The 22576-nt window shown below is 44.2% G+C and overlaps 1 protein-coding gene across 3 annotated transcripts in view; it reads left to right on the forward strand.

Annotated features, from left to right (window-relative positions):
• Positions 1-22576, forward strand: part of CLDN10 (claudin 10) — a 58930-nt gene that overhangs the window by 33254 nt on the left and 3100 nt on the right. Inside the window, exons 1-3 of one of the 3 annotated variants that reach the window (XM_064646027.1) lie at positions 9788-10114; positions 16788-16949; positions 17114-17195. In XM_064646027.1, the coding sequence (XP_064502097.1) occupies positions 9895-10114; positions 16788-16949; positions 17114-17195 (464 nt within the window). In that variant the 5' untranslated portion in view covers positions 9788-9894. Of the gene's footprint in view, positions 1-9787; positions 10115-16787; positions 16950-17113; positions 17196-22576 lie in introns of those variants that run through there. The other 2 variants (XM_064646025.1, XM_064646026.1) reach the window with 2 other exon arrangements.

Consider the following 22576-nt stretch of genomic DNA (forward strand, 5'->3'; position numbering starts at 1 on the left):
GGAGAAAAATTGAAACTTGTTGAGGCATGTGATCCCAAAATCAATATTTTCACAGCTCAGAGCATGTGACGTCTCCCTGGAAGGTGCCTGGTGAGGACAATGGCTGGCACAGAACCGCAGCTCCACATGGCTCTAGTGCGCTCCACCACTGACCAGCTCATGCACAGGCATCAGTAAGCTAATGCCTGTGGTTTCCTTTACAGGCAGGAAAATTCATCCCATAAATCTACGCACTTTCCAGAGGTGCCCTGTATTTAATGGGACTGGAGGGTGTAGGGTGGGATTTATGAATGGCAATTGAATTTCCTATTTTATTATGTTTTGCATTTCATACTAAAGCACAGAACTTCACATTAACAGTATATCCATCGATAACACAAACACTTCCTCCAGCTAAATTTTAACATTTGTGTCAAGTCTTTTACTGAATGCAGCAAACCTGTAGCTTTTGCATGCCACGTCCTAACCCTCTCTTACCAAATCAGGTTTTTCCCGTATGTACATAGAAAAGTTAACACTTCCCAGAATACCACATAAATAAAATGCTCTGGGCCATCTTTCCAAATAAACCCTTAATCCTCAGATATCATTGAAAGTAATTTTTGTCAATAGTGCACCTGTAGAAAAACAAAGAGCAGTCACTAAAAAAACCAAACACACTGGTATCTCCAATCTCACTGTTTGGCATCTGCTGGCATTTTTATTTTGCTGTTATCTATCAAGCAATTCACAATCAAAATTCACCACTTTGTCACCTGGAGACTTCTGAAATATATATATTTGCTGTTGGAAGATTTTCTGATTCCTGTCTACATAAAATAACTACACCAGAAACTGGGAAAGAAAAGGAAACTGAATTTTCCCAGAGCTAGCACCCTGTAAAGAGATTGCTGCATTATCCCATTTTCTCCCACTATGCCGCTTTTTTGCGGAAAAAAAACCCCAAAACAGTGCAGTGCAATATTTAAATCCACATAAAGCCTTACCACCAAAATCAGAAATATTGACCACGTGCATGAGGCACCATCCAGTGCTGCAAACGTTCCTTACAAACCAGACTTCGGTTAAAATTGTTTTTCTCCTTTTCTAAAAGTTGAAATGCATTTCTGATATGAAAAAAGAGATTTTACATAGTTTTAATGCTAAAGTCTCAGAAGTGATTCTGCGCTTCTTCACATGGCTTGCAGCTCAACTGAATTAAAAAGCTAAAATGAACATCTAAATGAGCCCCTGAAATAAATAGTCAGCTGAGAAAAGACACTTGAACAATGAGGAAAACAGAAAAAAACCACAGTGCATACCTGGATCTCTATATCAGTGGAAAAGGCTTTATTTCTTTGCAAAGGCAATGGCAAGGTAGAGCTACTGCAATGCAATCAAAGAAAAATACTTTCTGTATAGGACCATGAAAGCATTAACATAACAGACAAAGCACATTATGTCCTGCCCTTGGCAAATGTGTGGTTGGCTACTCCGGACTGTGACCCAGCAAAAATAAGCAGTCCAAATGAATTTTCTCCTAGGTAATATACTGCTTCATTTACTGCACTCAGTAGACACTGGTGGACTGTTTTCTCAAGATTCAGTGTGGACGCACAACATTGCACTGAAGGAAAAGAAAAACCCTGTGCTGCACACAAAATTCACACAAAAATGAGCTGAAGTGCTGCTTGGTACACTAAAAAAACTTCCAAGTACATTTGATCCATCCGATTTTTGACTAGGCTGTGCTCTCGGTGGATGGAAGACAAGGAGAACTCAATCATATTCCTCAGCACAATGCTGACATTGACAGCTATGTTTTTAAGGTGTTCATTTTCTCCTCAGATCTCATTACTGCCATTTTCAGTTGTGATTCCTTAAGCTCAGCAGATTTAATTTTGATTTTATCCAAGAGCCTCTTCACCTGGAGGCAATTCCCCTTTTTGCTGGAGGGTTTCACCCACTTCTGTCAAGCCAGTCTGGCTATCACTTCTCTTTCAAATACACACACCATTTCAGAGACCAAATCAAACCAGTAGGATCAAAAGAAGCAGTACTGATGACAGATCAAATGCACATTAACCGCAACCTGTTTATTGATTTTTGAATCTGTCACGTTATTTCCTTATTCCCTTTGTTTCTCAATTGCTTGAGAATGTTGATCTAAGTCAGCTTTTAACTCCACTTTGTCACCATGACCTTTTTTGATCCCAGTCCATTTGCTCTCAAATTAGGTCACACAACAGAAGCTGCTTTGCTCCAGGTTGTGGTTTTCATGCTCTCAGTTAAATTAAATCTTTCTATGCCACCAGCTGGGACAACTGGTGCCTGATAAACAGTGGGGCCTGGGACAGTAAACCACAATGCCCTCTTCATGGCACAGCCCTTCCCTGAATGAATAAGGAGCTGCTGTAGGAACTGGGGAGAGGAACGGGAGCAGGGCATATGGAAGAGCTTCCTTGCAGATAGATATACTGGTGGCAAGGTATAAGCAGATGCTCACCTTCACCTGTCTTCCCTTCCTCCAAATTGGAAACTGGGACAAATTTGTGTTGAGGGCTAGGCTGCACCTAAGCAGGGCTAAGTAGAAAGAGCATGGTAAGTTATCACCCTTCATTCATGCTCTTCTGCACCTTATTTCTGCCTCCTCCAGGACCTTTGCCAGTAATCTCACATTTCCTTGGCTGCTGTCTCTGGTTGCTGCCACCCCCTATTAGCTGAAGCACACGCTTAGCAGCTTTGCTCCTGCATCCACTTGGGAAATGAGTCCCTCTTTTCCAGAAGCTTCTCTTCTTCTCATCCCTGCTCTGCTGTCTTGGGAAGGATATTACACCAGCAGAGCTAAAGGTCTCTGTGTCATATTCCCTGCTTTGGGTTTTCTTTAGCATATCCAGAGGCATCCTAAAAAAAAAATAAAAATAGGATAGCCATGGAAAAATTTCCCTATGTGTAATTAGCTGAAAAAGTAGTTAAATGTACTGCTGTTATGATCTGAAATACACATATCTGTGAAAAGAAGATATCAGCATGTGGGCTAAATAACAGGGTAGAAGGGACCACATGGAATTATGTTCTGAGCATAACATATAATCTGTAATCATTAGTGCACCAGGGTGCTACTTAGAGCTATAATAAGCCAAATGAATCCCAGTGCTACTCTATTTGCTCCAGTGAGGTAACAAAATCACAGGGTAATAGAATAAGTCAGGTTGGGAGGGACCTCCAGAGGTCATCTAGTCCAAAACATGTCTAATCAGATGGGCTTGTTCAGGGCCGTGTCCAGTTAAGTCTTGAGCACCTCCAAGGAGGGAGATCCCACAGCCTGTCTGGGCAGCCTGCTCCAGTGCATGACCATCCTTCCAGTAAGAATTTTTTTCTAATATCTAGTGGGAATTTCCCACCTTCCAACTTTTGCCCCTTGCCCTCGCTGTGCTCCCCTCAGAGGGTTGGCTCCCGCTTCTATGGATTCTCCAGCTGGGAGCCATTCTGGTTCCCATAGAAGACAACAGACTCCTCGTGCCCAGAACCACCAGGTGCTTAGGAAACAGCAAAGACCAGCTGTGGCACACGAGGACAGAGGACACATTCAGTGGGAAAGTGCTCCCGCTCCAAGAACACCAAGATCTGAACATTTTCCTGCCATTTAGACACTGGTCAGGACTCAACTTCTTTCTCTTTATGGCTCATTGGCAAGGATTGCTTCTGAACACTAGCTGCTTTAGAAAGACTTTTGCTTATCTGCCTCCCACCACAATTAAATCCTTTTAAATTCCATTAGCTACAGTATACTTTTATTTTGCAAACACTTTCTAAATTGCACTTCATATGGCCACAAGTCCTAAAAATCTGTCCAGAGGTTTCCTTCCTTTACACTGTGACCTGCCTGTGTTTAGCAAAACTTAATTTGATGTGGAGGCCACTTCTGAAGGATGAGAGCTGCACCTGTGCTGTTGGCCAGGTGGAATGCACCTCCAGTAAAGTAGGAGATGCACTTCTTCACATTTCCTGCTAAGTTTGTTAAACAGGTTATATCTATTTTTAAAAGCATTGTATTACAAACTTTCAGGGAACAACATAGGCTTTTCTCAACAGAATTAAGGCAAGCTGAAAAAAAAAAGAAAGAAACAATGCATTAATGTCAGTGTCAAGAAACAAAGTCTGTAATGTCTGAGGGCGCTGAACAGAATGAGAGAGGGGAAAGTTTATTGGCTCATGGAATGCAATTTTTCACTCCTTTAAAATGCTCTAGATTGTCAGTTCCTATTAAGTTTTTACTTTTTGTTATGTAATATATGAACCACATAGCTTAAAATCATTCTTGTCCTGGCAGTTTACAAGAGACATGCAGTAACTTAATTTAATTCCATTTCTCACTGCTTAAGAAAAACAAAGCGGCAACCCGGCAAGGACTGGTGATTATTAACTGATGTTCCCACTCTGAGGGATTTTTTTTTTTTTAGGTGACACAGAAACATTCCTTTGTTTACTCTCCTTTGGGGAAGAGGATCTAGTTGCTCAATTTTTAGGCAACACTTTTTTCTGCACAATGCAGAACACTGTGCAAGTTCCTCATTTACAGTTGTGTTAATCTCCTCTAACGCACACACCAATTTGAGGTGTATTCCCCAGATCTGTGGCTGACAGCAGACTTGACTTTGCCCAGATATGACACACTTACAAGCCTGTGTTCCCCACATGTCTACCTTACCTTTTCAATATTCAGATTCTCAGGGAAGCCTTAGCAAACAAGGAAGTTGTCCTTCAGCCTTAGAAAAACAAAGTTGGGTTTTTTTCCTTTTGCACAAGTGCTCTAGGCACCCTGGAAATCATAACATGGCAGAGCCAGGAAAGAGTCTCAAGTTGCCCAACCTATGCATAGTAAAATTACAAGAAAAATTACTCTGGGACAAAGGCATAACGACCCTAGCCTGCTTAACCTGGCTGCAGAACAAATGCTGTTGTCATCCGGTGTTTAACTTATGAGGCAATAACAATTGCTTTGTGATTTTGATCCTGCAAGAGCTAAAATAATATCCTGTATTTCAGATTGCAAGCAAAACCCCTTCTGAAAGGCTCTTCTGTACATGACAATACAATAAACTTTTGTACATTATAAAAAACCAACTATTTATTAATATTCCATTCTGATTTGTAAAAGGTGTGTAGTTAAAAAATCTGGTGAGTCTGGGGAGGACTCTGCTGATTGAAAGCTCCCAGTGTTACTCTAATCTACAAGAAGGCTGTGAGGGAAGACCCAGGGAACTACAGACCTGTTATTCTAACTTTAACTTAAATTCCTGGAAAAGTTACAGAGAAGATCACACTGGATACTATTGAAAGGTATTTAAAGAACAATGCAATTATCAGGCACAGTCAATTCGGGCTCACAAAAGGAAGATACTGTTTAACTAATTTCATATCCTTCTACGATAAGGCCATCCACCCAGTGGATGAAGGGAAGGTAGTGGATGTAGTTTTTCTGTATTTCAGTCAGTTTTTCATACTGTCCATCACAGCACCCTTCTGCACAACTCATCCAGCAGTGGGATGAATGGGTTGATGGTGTGCTGGGTGAAGAACTGGCTGAGGGGCAGAGCTCAAAGGCTTGTAGTGAGTGGGGCCACTTCTGGCTGGTGATCAGTCACTGGCAGTGCTCCTGGGGGCTCAGTCCTGGAGGCCAGACCTGTTCAATGTATTTATTGACAATCTGGATGCAGGACCTGAACACACCATCAGCAAGTTTGCTGATGATACCAAAATGAGAATTGCTGTTGACACTCTTGTGGGACAAAAGGTCTTGCAGAGTAATCTGGATAAACTGAAGCACTGAGCTATGATTAATGGGATGAAATTTAACAAGCCCATATGTTGGATTCTGCACCTGGGATAGAGTAATGCTGGGAACAAGTACAAATCAAGAGAGCAGTGGCTGCAGAGCAGCCCTGCAGAAAGGGATCTGGGGGTGCTGGTTGGCAGCAGGATCAATGTGAGTCAGCTGTGTGTCCTGGCAGCCAGGAGGGCAAATCCCATCCTGGAGTGCATCAAACACAGTGTAAGCAGCAAGTGAAAAGAGGTGATTATCCCACTGTTTTAGCATTGGTGTGGCCTCACCCGGAGTGCTGTGAGCAGCGCTGGGCCCCACAATTTCAGAAGGTGTTGAGGTCCTTGAATGTGTCCAGAGGAAGGCAACAGCTGGTGAAAAGGCGGAAGGAATGTCTTTTGAGGAGTGGTTGAGGACTCTGGGCTTGTCGTTTGGAGGAAAGGAGGCTGAGGGGCAACCCCATTGCTCTTTGCAGCTTCTTTTGGAGGGGAAGTGCAGAGGGATATGCTGATCTCTTCTCCCTGGGAATGGTTCAAAGCTGCACCAGGTAAGGTTTAGACTGGACATTAGGAAACACTTCTTTACTGAGAGAGTGGTCAAACCCTGGAACAAGCTTCCAAGAGAGGTGATTGATGTCCCAAACCTGTCAGTGTTTAAGAGGCATTTGGATATACCCTTAATAATGTGCTTTAACTTTTGGTCAGCTCTGAACTGCTCAGGTAGTTGGACTGGATGATCAACATAGGTCCCTTCCAACTGAAATAGTCTATTGTAAACACTCACTAATATTTCCCCCCAAAGTGCTGTTTCTATGACCAAGAGTCAATGAAACTTGTCACAAAAAATGAACCACAAGGGTTGGTTTTCTTACAAAAAGACATGAGCACTTTTCTCACCTGGTCTAAGGGAATAAAACCCACACTCAAATGACCCAGCACAAACCTGTGCTATTGCAATGACCTGATCAACTTATATACAGAAAAGAACAGAAATCAGTCCCACAGTGGTCTGGGGAACTTAAAAAAAAAAAAAATCCCAAGTCATACCTTGTCCCAAAACACAGGAACAATAAAAAAAAAATAAAAACAACAAAACAAAAACAACAACAACAAAGAACCAACAACAAAAAAAAAAAAACCAAACAAAAAAACCCAACAAAAAACCCAAAGCAAAGTCCAAGTCTTTCATTCTAATACATTAGATATAAATAGCTAAGAAAGCCAAGTAAGCAAATCCAAAGCCAGAACTATGATGGCAGGAAGACAGAGGTTGAAGGGAGATATAGGCATGTCTTCATAGGTATGTTAAGTTCCTACCACAACAACAGGGAGAAAAGGGCCCATTGTTCCCTGAAAAACGTATGAGTTAAGTTCACAACAGAGGGACTTGCAGTTGTATAAGAGAAAGAAGCTGAACACATGATACGGGGAGAAACACAGCCTCACAGAAGAATATTTTGCAATGTCTAACCTCTGCAGATCCAGCCAGCACGAACAAAATGCCACCAGGGAAGAGTATCTCTTGCAACTTCCCCTACTTTTCAACCTGGGGCAAATGCTCAGCTCTGCACTATGTCATTTTGGGTTTACATCACCACAAATAAGATCAGAAGCTTTGGGTTTATCTTGCTTTGATTTTAGATGAGAAAGATGGTAACAACTGGACTAGTAACATAAAACACCCTCAAAAGCAACAGTGTCAGGAGTAAAAAGGAGGAGCCTTTCCGTGAAGCAAGTCTGATTCTCATGTACACTGAGGCCACTTTACAACATTCTGGATAAAACAGGGTTTACAAGGGAATGAACATATATATTAGCCCTGCTTGAAAGGTCCTTGCTGACAGGCAGAGACTGGGTCTGAGGTGGAATTAACTTCATCTGTCGTAAGCCAGCTGCAGGGGCTCCCCTTGAAGTCCCTGGCAGCAGACAGGTGGCCATCAGAGACCCATGGATCCATATTGCACGTTGCAGCTAGTCCAGCTCTGTTGAAAGCAGCATGGTCTGGGACAGCAGAACTGGTTGTTGGACATCTCAGCCAGAGTCTACAGCAGCTTCAGCAGGGCTACCCACCTTTAGCAGTGTTACTCACCAGCCTGCTGCTTCCATAGCCCCTCTGGGAAGGGATACCTATGCTTGTCAGGAAGCTCCTCTTCCTCCCTGGGGCTCAGACTCAGGCCTAGAAGAATCCTGGCTGTTTTTCTATCCTTCAACACTGACTCCAGCCTTCTGGTTGTGGTGTGGCAGCACACCAAAAACTTCTGGTGGGCCCTGACCAAAATTTGCCCAGACACCACACCCTATATTCACCAACCAAAGCAGTGTTATCAATAAAAGAACAGGTGAGCTCCCCATGTCAAGAAAGCATGACGACCCAGGCTTGGACTCAAGACTCCTACTGCAGATTCAATTAGATCCCAGCTGATAGCTTGGATTGGCCTAGTTTACCACCACCACCACCAAAATTCCAGTCTGCAAGATCTCAAAGTGCCATGATAGAGGAAAATATTCAAAAATCTTTTTCTTTTCCTTTTTCTTATTGCTGCCATTCCGTACGATAAGTAGATCATAATATCACAGAGATGTGACTTGGATCTATAGTCATGTCCCTGTTCGCTGAACTCAGAAGCACTTCCCTGTGTCCCGAAGTGAGCTCTGGCTACTTCTGACACCACAAAAAAGGGTGGCTCACCCACCTCACGACCCTTTCTTTTCCCTCCTGAGGAGAGAAGGCACCTTGGCACAGAGGTTGAACAGAGCTGTAGCATATTGCATACCCAATGCTGCTGTGCAAACAAGCCTACTGCCTGCTTTCCCCTCTCCCTCATCTCTGCCAATGCCTCTGTGCGTCACCTGCAAGTTGGAGGGTACCAAGGAGGCAGAGAGCAGGCAGAGCCACTACGTCAGTAAATGCGTCTGTGGACCCCCTTTTATCCTGCTGGGGCATTAACAGATCAACAAACACCCTGTTCCCATTGAGTTCTGACACACACCCAAGGGTACACCTAACTCTGGGGTTTTTTCCTTTTTTTTTTTTTTTTTTTTTTTCCAAATATATGTCTGTAAGTGATTACATCCGGGTTTGTGCCCGTACGGCAGAACCAAAGAGCATTCATCAGAAGAATAATGATGCAAATGTGGCTTCTTATCCTCCAATGATTGCCCATCTGGCAAAAAGGTTTAGAAAATGTAACAATAGTTTTGAAATAAATAGGAGGAAAGTAAAGACCGGCAGTGTACTTTCCACATCAATAGCAAATATACTACTGATGTGGAAAGTAAACAGCTTCAAACAGGAGGTGAAACCGCTGTGGATAACTCTACACCTGTGAGATTTAGGCTCGAATGCCAGTGCATTAAAACTCAGGCAGAAAATCCCAAGTTCATCACCTCAAATTACAAAAACAGGTATTAAACGCTGTATCGTCTGTAGCCGGGTAATAACAGAGGGCCAGCTTAAATTCGGAGGATTAAAATACCTCGCTATGCGTTTCAAAAGCTTACCTCCTTGTACGGAGCACTCTATCCGTTCAGCACACCTGTACTGTACAAGAATTCCTCAAAACCATTTCCCAGGCAGAGCTAGTTTTTTGGGGGGGCAGGGGGGCGTCTGCATGCGGAAAGAGATGCAAACCTGCAGCTACTGAGGAGACGCTGAGGCCGCACCTCTCCCATTGCTGCCACCTCGTCCCGTCCCGTCCCCTGCAAGCGCACCTGCAGGGGACGGGGAAACTAAACCCAAATTACAGGTCGCGTTGCTGTTTGTTTGTTTTCGGGTCTGGTTTATATCGCCACCCCGGGGAGTGCCCCGCGCCCCGCCGGGGTCCGCCCGAGGGGCAGCGCTCTGGGCTCCAACGGAGGGACCCCGGGGCGCTGCCGGGGTTCGGGCGGGGCGGGGGCGGCCCCGGGGGCGCCGGGAGCTCCCTGTGCTGATTGGGCTGCGCGGCCCGGGGCGGCCGCGGCCGCCGCCCCCGCCCCGCTCGGCTCCGCTGGCTCCGCTCCGCTCCGCCCGCCGCCGCCGGGACTCCGCCGCTGCCGTCGCGGCCCCGCGCCGCCCTTGCCCGCCGGCCCTTGCCCGCCGCTTCTGCCGGGCCCATGGCGAGCACGTCGGCGGAGATCATCGCGTTCCTGCTGACCATCTCGGGCTGGGTGCTCGTCTCCTCCACGCTGCCCACCGACTACTGGAAGGTGTCCACCATCGACGGCACGGTCATCACCACCGCCACCTTTTGGGCCAACCTCTGGAAGACCTGCGTGACCGACTCCACCGGCGTCTCCAACTGCAAGGACTTCCCATCCATGCTGGCGCTGGACGGTCAGGCTCCCGCTGCCCCCCACCCTGACACCTCCCCACCTTCCCCTGTGCTGCTCTGCGGGAGCTGGGGGCCCCGCGGATCCTCCCGGGCCGGTCCCGGAGCCGGCGGGGCGGGCGGACAGCGCGGGGTCGGGGCGCCGAGCGGGGCCGGGAGCGGCGGAACCCCGGCGGGAGCGGCTCCCACGCGGGCTCGTGGGCAAGTGCCCTCGCGTGCCCTGGCAGGTGGCAGCGTGCTGCGTGAGCACACCTGTGCAAGTGGGGGTTTTTTTTCCCCCCAAACCCCCTGATTGAAAGTATGTTTGGTGCCTAAGTGGCGGCTTTGGCCTCTTTTGCTGTCCCTACCTGCTTTTTTTCCCCTCCTTCCATCACAAGAGTGTGCGTGTGGATTTGACACAAGAAAAATGCAGGCAAATTTTTCTTGCCGATTTATTTTCTGACTGTCATGACATTCTTCTTTTTTATGGTTTTGCCAGCCATGCAACGGTCAGTGGAGAAGAACAAGCCTTGGCGTCGTTTTGTTTTAATTAATGTTCTTTTGCTGGTTATGCTAAGCGGTTATTAACTTGGATGTAATTGCTTCATTGATAAATGACAGTGTAAAAGCTCGGGGCAGTCAGGGATGCAAAGGTATGCAGAAGGGATGCATAGCTTGCCTCAGTTTTAGGGCAGTGTTATTTTGAAGCAAATCTGAGTTTTGCTATAGGGCTTGGAACCAAAGACTTGAGTTGGTGCTACATTTCTTCTCTGTTTAAAGGGGAACATTTTTGCCCTTTAAAGAAGCTGTACTGGGAAATTGGTTCACTGTGGAAAATCTTTGCAACTAAACTTTTAGTTGATAAATCCACACTGATTATGGCTGGTAGAAAAAGGAGATGTGTGGATGGCATCCGTTTATAGCCTCAGGAGTGACTATAAAGAGAGGGAGGAAAGGTTTCTTTTCCAAGTTTCTATAGTTATAAATGAATACAATATAGAGTGTCCCAGTGGCTTTCATACTCACAAAAGATCAGATTCATGCTCTGGCCAGACACTCCCTTTGCACTAGAATCTGAGCGTGAATTTTGGTGTGAAAATTTGGTTTAGATTAACAGTCCTTCTTTTCCTTTTAATCGCTAACTTATTATTGTAACAGGGTTTAATGTGATCATGAAATTAATACCAGTATCAGAAAACCTTTAACCTCTGTATGTAGAAAGGCCTAAAATAGGTCAAGATACTGGAAAAAGGTAACACAGGCAATCCTTAAACATCACTGTTGCAGGATGCTTCCCTTGGATGGAGAAGTACTATTCCTCAGATCTTCTTTACACCCAGCCCCAGGTAGCAGAGGGATTTGCCAGTTCCTCTGAAGGGGTGAGACTGCTGGCTGGCCTCCATTGACATCAGTCACTCTATGGCCAAGTGTAGCAGCTGAGAATGTGGTTTCCAGGCTTGGGCAAGGAGCTGTGTTCTGTGTGCAGGTGGGCACAGAGTGATTGCTGATGCGTAACCTTTTGGATCCACCAAATCTATTGCTTAGCTGTTCTTCTAGGTCTGGGTTAATCTGTCTTCAAGGTAAGAAAAGCATAGTTACAAAGTCAGCAGAATTGGGAACATTTAAAATTTCAAAAAGAAAAAGACTCTTGATAGCAAAGTCCTTACCCCCCCTTCCTCCAAATGCTTGTACATTGAAATATTGTGTGTTGAGTAGCATGTTCCACTTGGCCAAGGAATGAGTTTCTGAGGCACCTTCTGCACTGTGAGAGAGTCATTAGTTCATTTTGGACAGAAGTGAATTCCAGGTACACATTGGAAGGGCCCTATCCCATCCTCCCGGCCAGACTGTTTATCAGTAGTAGAAAGTTCTTGGCTTTCAGTTTTTTCTCAATAGCATCTCTAAATGCTATGGAGCCAGATCCTGGTACCCAGGCACAATGCAAGTGAAGACAGGCTGGAGAGAGAGGAATGTACCCCCCTAGCACAGACCGGGCAAGCTGGGTCAGGTCAGAGGGGCAGCTACACGCAGGCAGAGGTGCTTTCCACAAGTAGCCTGGCCCAAATTCCCCTCCTTGTGCTTACAGGCTCTACTGGGAACCCTTTAGCACCTGACCATGGGTGTGTAGGTCCCCTCTTCACCCTAACCCTTCCCCCATGCAGGAACGTACTTCAGGCTTGCAGTGCGTCACTCATGGCTTAAAGAATTCGTGTGTCAGCGTAAAGCTGAATCTGCCTCAGCCCTTGAGTAGCCTCTCCCTTCTCTCCTCTTCTCTTTGCACAGACTTACATGTCTAAGATGGATCCCATTCCCTGTGATTGGGAATGTGATAACTTCCTGGCTCCATCCTCAGGTGGGGGACTCAGAAGACACAAAAGGGCAGATCTGGTTTTCTGTATTCAGTGAAGTGTTTGTGAGCAGAAACAATAACCCTATAAAGATAAATGTAGCGACAAAGTATTGGTCTCCTCAAAATGGTAGAGCATGACTGGAAATTACTAGTAATATTTTTGTTGTCCCAGGAAAATGTGGTTTTTCTCCACTCCTTCCTCACACAAATGGAAAGGATTTGCCCCAGAGCAGTTCCTCTTCTACAGAAATGTTTTTTTGGTCAAATCAGAAACCTCTGAGTGTTGCTGTACTTCTTGTCTGGAGAGACTGCTCAGATCTGCCAGGGGATTAGAGGTAAAACGAGGAGGGAAAAAAATTGGGATATCACTATGCTTTGAGCAACCTAGTCTAGTAGGAGGTGTGCCTGCCTATGGTGGTGGGGGTAAGAACTAGATCTTTAAGGTCCCTTCCAACCCAAGCCATTCTATGATTCTATTATTCTATGCCAGTTGCTGGAGTTCTCCTGTGCAATACAGCAGAGGTCCTTTCTTCTTCAGAAGCAATGTCATAGTTCGGGTCAGGAGTGCTCAGGAGATGGTTCCCCTTTATCCTTGTTTTGGTTTGCATCATGGAGTGGGCTTGGACTGTGCTCCCCAGATTGCTGTAGGATAGCACAGCAGCAGGGCTGCCCTGATGGCTTTCAGGCCCTCACTCCACACAAGCGGCTTCCAGAGAAAATTGTATGTGATTCCCTTCCACCTTTATGCAATTTGACCAGCCTTCATTAATTACACAGCCCCACATTCTGTGTACAAGCAAAAATATTGTTCCTCTCTGTGGGACTTACAGTAATTTTGGGTTTACTTCTTTGTGCCACTGGTCATAGGCGGAAATTTACTGATGAAACCACCTCCCCAAAAGAGGACATATCAGTTTCCATGTTTCCAACAGTGGATCTGATGACCTTTTGCAAAACAGAGCTGAACAAAAATTTACTTATGAGCTAAAAGAGGGTATTAGAGCTTAGAATGACAGACAAAAGCAGTGGGTGTGTGCTTTTGGAAGGAATCTATGCTGTATCTGTAAGGCAACCTCTTACCCTTCACGTGATGCAGACTGCAAAATGCCACCAGAGGCATTTGTTGTGAAAGTGGCAGTCCCCAGAACTTTGCATATATTTTTTTCCATAGTGTCATATGATATGAATATGTGAATGCCTCCTAACTCTTTGTAAGCCTGAGAGGCAAGTATGAGAGCAGTGAGGCAAGAAAGATGAAGCTCTAACAAGATTAATTTGAATGCAAGACAAAACACATTTGTTTAAGACAAAAAAACCCAACAAACCCACCAGCAAAAACAACAAAAAAACCCCTAACAAAAACCACCTTGAAATAGGTTTCTCTTGGAATGCTGCTAAACATGACTTTATGAGTAATGCATGTTTGTCTGCTTGTCTGTTTAAAATGCATGGCTTTTTGTCGCTTGAAGCTTCATTTGGGTGGTTTGTAGTTTCCTACAGGAGCTGGTGCAAATACAGACAATAAACATTTGGAAAAGGGACAGGTTTGGTCTTGAGTGGAGGAGTGTGAAGAAATAGGCAGCTTCCTTTTACACTCTTCTGCATTACTATAGAATCACAGAATAGTTTGAGTTGAAAGGGACATTAAAGACCATCTAGTTCCAACCCCCCTGCCGCAGGCAGGGACACCTCCTACTAGAAGAGGTTGCTCAAAGCCACATCCAATCTTCAGCACCTCCAGGGATGGGGCATCTGCAGTTTCTCTGGGCAACCTGATCCAGTGCCTCACCACCCTCACAATAAATAATTTCTTCTTGACATCTAATCTAAACCTGCCCTCTTTCAGTCTAAACCCATTTCCCCTTGTCCTGTCACTTCATGCTCTTGTACAAAGTCCCTCTCCAGCTTTCCTGTAGGCCCCCTTTTGGTACTGGAATGCTGCTATAAGGTCTCCCTGGATCCTTCTCTTCTCCAGGCTGAACAAGCTTAAAAGTCTAAGTGAGCAATATAATCTTCTTGCTTTCTTGGAAGCAAAAAAGAGGTTACAGCCAAAATGCTATACGTAGTTTGAACCTAGGGTCTAAGCAATAGGAGGCTGGATTTGGTGAAAAAGTTGATTTCAGCCTTTTATGCTTCCTGATGCTCCGGTCAGCCTAGTGGGACTAACAGAGCCTTCTGCTCTTCCACATTACTGGTGTAAATTGTGATTATTTTTTTTATATATATTATGTTTTAAAAATGTGTGCCAGTTGGCTGATTGCTGTGGTGAAATGAAACAAGCCCTACTGTGGCTGGCCTGCCCAGTTGGGTGAATTATTTAGTGAGGAAGGTTATTCATTCAGCAGAACTGAGCAGTCCTTCAGCTCATGCTGTTTATAATTGAAAATGATTTCTGAGTGAGTGAGTTAATTATTTCTTGCTGTCTCACTACCCTCTACCTATTCTAAAACTGTGTATTGACCTTCAGGAAAAACTGATTTTCAGCCCTGTGGTTACTAGCAAATGCTGTATATTTTGATTGGGGTGAATATTTACTGATTTTCTTAGGAGGTTCAGACATAAATAAAAGTTTAGAGGACCTCCGGGTAAATATGTTCATGGTTCAGCACTTTAATGTGTCAATTAGCTACAAACAGTGTCAATAAATTGGACCTGTCAAAAATAATAGCTTCCTTCCCAGTCTTCATCTTGTGCTTTACCTGTCTGCTACAAGAAGTATATTAAACACTACCTACTGTAGTAAAAGCCAACTTGTCCATGCCGATAGCAAAAATTAACAAAGCAAGGCTGCTTTCTTCAAACTTGGCTCTTGCACAAATGACTGACTCTTTCTCTCTTATATTCCGACATGTGAGTCGTGTGACAAATGGAGGAAGTCCATCTGTGTGCCAGAAGGTGTAGATAAATGCCAATAGGTGGACAGCACAGCTCCCAAGTTCAGTAGGCCTGATAAAACGGGTTGTTAAGTGCAACAAATTGCTTTGTGCACAAATCTGTGAATCAGTGCGAGGTTTTAAATGTTGTTCAAGCACGGAGTTGATATCCTGGAGTTGATGTGCCTCCAGCAGTGGCTAAAGGGGGCAGCAGTAAGGATAGCAGAGGGCAGCCAAGTGTCTGTGGTAGCCATCTGCATCTCAAGGACGTGCCAGCCAGACACAGGTTTCTCTGTAGTGAATGTATCCAGTCTCCTTTTGAATCTCTGTAAATCTTTGGCATCCAGATATCCTGTAGAAAGGAGTTCGACAGCTTCCTTATACAAAAAAGCACACTTCTTGTTTTGAATCTGCTGCCTTCTGTTTACATTAGATGTCCTTTAGTTTCTGTTTTAATATATTATTTTCTTATTAAAGACTTTTATGCAGGGCTTGGAGTTTGGGGGTTTTTTTGTTTATTTGTTATTATGTAAAATTTGGTGTAATAGGCAATGACAATGTGGTTTAGCTCTCAACATTTCCACCCACTGGAGATCAAAGCAAAAGGAATGAATACCCTAATCGTGGGAGTTCATATTCGTTTTAAATGAGATGTAACAGGTTATGAAGAAAAACATCTTGTGATGGTTATTCAGCTGTGTAAGATTGCAGCGTTCCACCCTGTAAGCAGTGATATGAAATTATCACAGTCTTTCAATTACAAGATATTCTCAGAAGGGAGAAGAGGCCAAGCAACCCATTGTCCTGCTGAAGGGCCCTCCCCTGGGAGGTCCCACTCGGAGCAGCCTCAGGCAGCAAGGCAGAATTGTTTGTGGCTGAAGCCAGCCACAGGCCATTTGTTCAGGTTTAAATATGGCAGTGATTTGCTTTATCCTGAAGAACTACTGGTGTCCATAGAGCTGAGCATGTTCGACTTCCTTGGGGAATGAAGGCTGCCTTGGTGGATCCAAATCAAATCTGTGGCAAGTCCAGGCAGGAGCCCAGCCAGGGTCCCTGCTGCCAACCCACTGACAGTCAATTGCATCTGCAACACGCACGCACAACGAGACTGACACGTGAAACTGGCTTTGTGTGCATAGAGTGGCCCTGCAACCTGTGACAGCCCCTGAACAGGCCACGTGCAGTTGCTCTTCAAAGCTTCATGGGTACAACCTCTTGGAGATACTGTACACAGTGCCATGGGATTATTTTTTGGAGCCTTGAGTGCCATAGTATGTTCCTTAGAAGCTGGGCTGAGGTGATGATGCCCTGTGAAGGGCATCACTCAAAAGAATACACTCAGTGGGAAAGTGACATTACTCCGGCTAAGGTCTGATTCCATTTGCAATAGTGAATGCCTAATGCTGCACAGAGGAACTGTAGTGAAACCCATTGTGGTCCCAGTTCTCACATTAGCCTTTATCTTTCTCCCAACAGGTTACATCCAAGCCTGCAGAGGACTCATGATCTCCGCTGTCTGCCTGGGTTTCTTCGGTGCTGTTTTTGGACTGGTTGGGATGAAGTGTACGAAAGTCGGAGGCTCTGATCAAACTAAAGCAAAAATAGCTTGTTTAGCTGGACTGATTTTCATACTTTCTGGTAAATATACTTTATTTCTCTCAGTTTGTGTATTTGAAGTCTTACCAGAGCTGTTTCTTTTCCACAGAAACCCTTGCACAATTCTTCATGACTTTGTTGACTTCAGGGTCAGGCCCAAAGCTCTTCTGCTGGCTCCACTGAATAGTTTGTCTTATGCTTTTCAGGGTTGTGCTCTATGACTAGTTGTTCCCTGTATGCAAACAGGATTACGTCTGAGTTCTTTGATCCTTCTTTTGTTGCACAAAAGTAAGTACTTTCCTATATCCATAAATCTTTCAAACAAGTAAACCTTAAGTTTCTTACTGTGCATCAGAGCCTATTTAGATATAGAGAAGGTGCTTCTCTGGGGCAGAAGAGGAGAGTGAACTGCAGTTTTATTTAATCACTTTTCCTAACCAGAGTAATCATGTGCTGAAATTGAATGAACAAACACTTTCCTGTACAATGATTGCTCTGTAATATGTGTGCCCAGGCTTATTGTGGCCTGGCAGAGTTCTGCCCTGCTTCCGTAGAGCAGGTGGGGTTAATTGGGAGTGAGTGAAGCCTGCCTTTATGCCAGAGATGCAGCAAAAGGATTGCACAAGACAGAGGTGCTCATTAGGGGCATCATTCCATAGGGAAGGAAAGCACCTTCAGCTTTTGATAGAAGGTGCTTTCCGTGAAGGTGTCAAGCACTGTACAGTCTTGATTCCTCTTGAGAAGAGGTTTTTGCGGGCTCTCTGGACTCTTTTCAGGCATATTTTCAAGTCCAGATGACTGAAGTTTGACTCATAAACCGTATCAGAACCCCCAAATCTTAGAAGCACTAACATAATGCTTTGACTATACTAGTAATTAAATTTAAGGGAGTGAGTGTTCATAGAACTGCAGGATCCATACCGGAAATAATGAACATCCCTAAAGACTGTCTTTAAAGCTGAGCAAGTTCTCAGGACCTACAAAAGCAGCAATTCACAAACCCTTGTGCTTGGATTTTGGATTGACATCTTAACTACCGCATTGGCTGTAAATTACAGCATCATAGACTTTCCTGTTTTGACTTCATATATGATGTAAACTTTTCTTTAAAGGCAGAGAGTTCCTTGATACCCAAGTAAGGGCTTAGTAAGGAACCCTGAGCCTTTATGTTTCTCTTTGACAGAAAAAAAATAGTCTGAATAAATAACACTAAGTGGGTCCATGTTTGCTGTAGGGTCAACACTGCTTCTCCTATCTTGAAAACAGGTTCGTATTAGTTTTGTCCATAATGCCACTCTAGTTTCTGCTTATTTGGTACAGTGAAGACAGGATTGAAAGGCCTCCAAAAGAAAGAAGGATGTGAGGTTCTGTGAAGAAAATGGAGCCTGGCTATATAGACAGAAGTTAATTATTCATCGGGCTTACTGTTCCTGGTGAACAATACCATGGTTGTTGCCAGAAGTGCCTTTCCTACACTGTATTCCTATGCTTCTCTGCTGCAAAAGAGCAGGCATACCTCACGGTGGAGTTCTACTGTGAAGGAATGAGAAATCCAGTTTAAGTATTAAAGTAAAGATAGTAAAACGTTCTCTGCAGAAATTACCTTTTTCCTGAACAACAGGGCACACATAATGACAACTGCAAAGATAAAGGCAGAAAGGAAAGCCAGAAGTTGTAATTTGAGTTCCTGGTGGTGCATGTAGCTCATGCAGCAATCTTGTGTCAGATGAAGCTAATGGTGGCATTCAGCTCTTTTCTCTCTCAACCAGTGTAAAATGTGTTGTAATAATGCATTTTGTTGCTGTCTGTGCACTCCTACTTTAATAAGCATTGCAGAAGCATTTAATATGCCCTGCTGGTATATTGTGGAAATTTAGCATTGGCTCTTCACTGAGAGAGAGTTTCAGCCTTTTGCCTTTTACTGCACATTTCTCTCCTGAAGTTATTCTGGCAGTGTCAAAGACAGGCTTGAGATACTGTTAGTGGAAAACAAATGACACAAGATATTCATGTCAGCTGGCAGAATTTCCTTCCAGCCTTCTGCATTTGGAAAAGGCACCCTGACTATGTATGGGTGCAGGAGGAATCAAAGACCTGCCTAAGGCTGATTCCTGAGAGATTTTGGGTTTGAATTATGTACCTAACTCATGTAGGACAGGCACCACAGGGACACTCCAAACCTCACCTTACTTAGAAAGAAACCTTTGGCTGGACTTTATGTCCTGATATAGTAGTTTTCATTGCCAATTTAAAATGGCTCCAAAGGAATTGCTTGATCCTTCATAATGACATGTCTAGAGTCTTGGGGATAGTATGGGATGCCTTTGTGCTTGCAGCCAAGATGTATTTAATTTTTCTTCAAACACCTCTAATTGGGAAAAATCTGTGCTTTTGTTTTGCTGTCTTGCTGGTGTTGCTCCCACAGATTCTCTTAGAAAACTATTTTGTCACTTTACTACTTTGAATTAAAAAAAACCCCCATAACTCTTATACCCTTTATCCTTTTTGTCCTTTGCCAAATTATGTGACTAACTTCCCATTCTCTCATATAGAGAACTATTTCACTTCAGCTTTCTTGTCTCTGAATGGATTGTGCATAGTTCACAAAGTCCCCCTTGTGATAGATTTGAATAATTTTCCAAGAATTGTAAGAATTAGACATTCATGGTATGTATTTCTCTTGGGTGATTGTACTGATTCAGTAGGTAGGTATGCCATTTACGTATACCACCTTCCTGGCAGCTAATGAAGCTTCCACTGGTTTGTGTTCTTAATGTATATAACAACTAGAATATTTCCCTGGATTACTGAAAAAAACCCCTTCTTTTAGCCTGCCTGGTCAGTGTAGTTGAAGGTGGCTTTCAGTTCTCTGCAGGTGAATTCTCGTGGTCCTCAGCAGTCACCACATCTAAACCTTTTCATCAATTTCACGCCCTCCCCCCTGAGCTGCCAGTGATCTCTAATCAGATTGATTTCACTGTTAGTGATCCGTGATTCATGGATATGCAGCCACAGACTTCAGAGAGTGACTACTTTGGTTCTCGAAACATAGAATTTTAAGAATAGAGGAGTGCGTTTCCTGCAAAGATTTTAATAATAAAGAGGGAAGGGGAAAACAACAAGTGCAGAAATTTATTCTAAAAAAGCCTATCTCTTTTTTTTCTTTGTCTGGCAGTACCAGTGTTTGTAAGGTTTTTTTCATATGGTAAGGTTTTTTTAAATACTGGATTTTGATGGGATGTTAGGGTTAGCTTCTTAAGTGCTGCAAATACCATAGAATTATAGAATGCCAGGTTGGAAGAGACCTCAAGGAGCATCTGGTCCAGTCTTTCTCAGAAACAGTGTGGTCTAGACAAGATGGCTGAGCACCCTGTACAGGCAAATCTTTAAAAAGTCTGATGTTGGGGAATCCACCACTCCCATGGAGTGATTATTTCAATGGCTAATTGTTCTTACTGTGAAAAATTGTCCTCAGGTCCAATTGAAATCTCCAGGGGTTATTTGTACCCACTTATCCCACATCTTTTCCATGTGACTACTTGTAAAAAGGGAGTCTCCATCTTTTTTGTAGCCACCGTTCAAATACTGGAACGTGGTGATAAGGTCTTCCTTAAGCATTCCTTTCTCAAGGTTGAACAAACCCAGTTCTCTCAGCCTTTCCCCATGTGACAAGCTTCCCAGTCCGCTGATCATCTTTGTGGCCCCTCTCTGGACCGTTTCCATCTTGTCCACATCTTTTCTTGCATAGCAGGGACCAAAGCTGAGCACAGTATTCCAAGAGTGGCCTGACAAGCACTGAGTACAGTGGGATAATGGCTTCTTGATCTCTGGTGATGATACCCTTGTTGATACAGTGCAGCATCCCGTTGGCTTTCTTTGCTGCAGCAGCACACTGTCCTCTCAATATTGAGCTTGCTGTCCACCAGGGCCTTCAGGTCCCTTTCCACAGAGCTGCTTCCCAGACGTGCAGATCCCAGCCTGTGTTGTGTTCCTTGACTATGTTTTCTCAGGTGCAAGACCTTACTCATGTCCTTTTTGAACTTCATAAGGTTCTTGTTCGCTCACTCTTCCAGCCTATCCAGGTCTTTCTGCAGGGTGGCTCTCCCTTCTGAAGTGCCCACTTCCCCACTCAGTGTGGTATCATTGGCAAACTCAGTCAGGTACACTTGATCCCATCACCCAGATCTCTTATAAAGATGTTGAACAGCATTGGGCCCAATATTGATCCCTGGCGGGCTGCACTTGTGGTGTAATTTTGAATGGGAGCTAAAAGACAGATTGGATAATATCCAGGGAGCCATACAGAGGTTTTATATGCAATTGAAAATTTGAAGTTTTCCTCATAAGTACCAGTATAAATCAGAAAGATTGCTTTATCTGTTTAAAGATGTGGAGGAAAGACCAATTAGGTCAGCTATGCAACCTAGTGGTGTGGCAGTCATCCAAGAAGGGGCCATATACGCAACCTGTTTATATATGGTATAGTAACAAATGTTGCTTAAAAAGTACAAAAAATCCCAAGAACAAAGGCCAAACCCCATGTCTTCTTTACCAACTAGTAGGCAACAGTCAGGTAACCCTTTTCTACTCAATTAAATCCAATACAGTCTTGGTTATTTTTCTGTACAACTGAAGAGCTTCAGGAGGCGAGATGGCGATTTGTCTCCTTAACTTCCTCATATCAGCCTCTGGCCAACCATTTAATGTTGTGAGATAAAAATGTGGAAACGAACTTGTGTTTCCCACTTTCTAGGCAAATGGTCTTGACAAGTAAGTTCCTACTGCAACAGCCTTCCTTGACCTTGGTCCAGTGGTGTTCTCCAGCACCGCCGTGGTCTGCACCAACTTCTGTGGGGAGCGTAATCCTGATCCACATGCCTTAGGTGTGGTCTGGCAATACTAACAGGGACGGAAGGATCCCCAGGATGGGGCTTACCTCACATCCAAGTTAGTCCCTTCGATCTGCCATTACAGCTTGATAAAAGAGGTGCCTTGAGGGTGTTTTAGAACTGTACTTTGTATGTATTTCTTGCATGTTGATTATAATGGGATCCTAGGTGATAAGCTCTAATGTAGATCTCTGCTTCTAATAAGAGAATCCCCAGTCCTTGAACAGACAGAAATCTCCTTGAGTCATGTGAAAAACGTAGCACGTGGTTGGAAATGTGAGCATAGATAGAATTAAATCTTTGCAGGTTTGGCAGACTTTGAAGTCAAACAGGACTAGGTGCAGAGTTTTCCAGGGTGAAAGTCAGCTGAGCTATGGTTTCCAGCAGCTTAATTTGGGGGTTGGGTGCCTAAGCCCCACACTGGTGTTAAGGAAAGTTTCTGACCCTGGGTTCTGAGGCAGAGTCGGTTTATTGCACCTTGAGCTGGGTGTCTTCAGAGAGGGACCCCAGACAAAGTAATCCCTGGGCCTTTATCCCCTCACAGTCTATGCATCTGATTTCACTTACTCTTCATGTGCCCTGCATACACCTCATGGTCCAATGGCAGTTTATGGTCTGAAGTCTTTTAACACCTCATTGGATTCTTTCTCCCTGTCCATGTGGGCAGGCCATTAATTGTTCTTCCAGCTTGGGCCAGCCTTGGGGCCTTCCAGGGTCTTAAGCCTTATCTGAAGATAACCAGGCTTTCTCTGTTTACTCCCCTGCTTGGCCTTTCCTGCT

Source organism: Pseudopipra pipra, chromosome 2, assembly GCF_036250125.1.
Source record: "Pseudopipra pipra isolate bDixPip1 chromosome 2, bDixPip1.hap1, whole genome shotgun sequence".
NCBI lineage: Eukaryota > Metazoa > Chordata > Aves > Passeriformes > Pipridae > Pseudopipra > Pseudopipra pipra.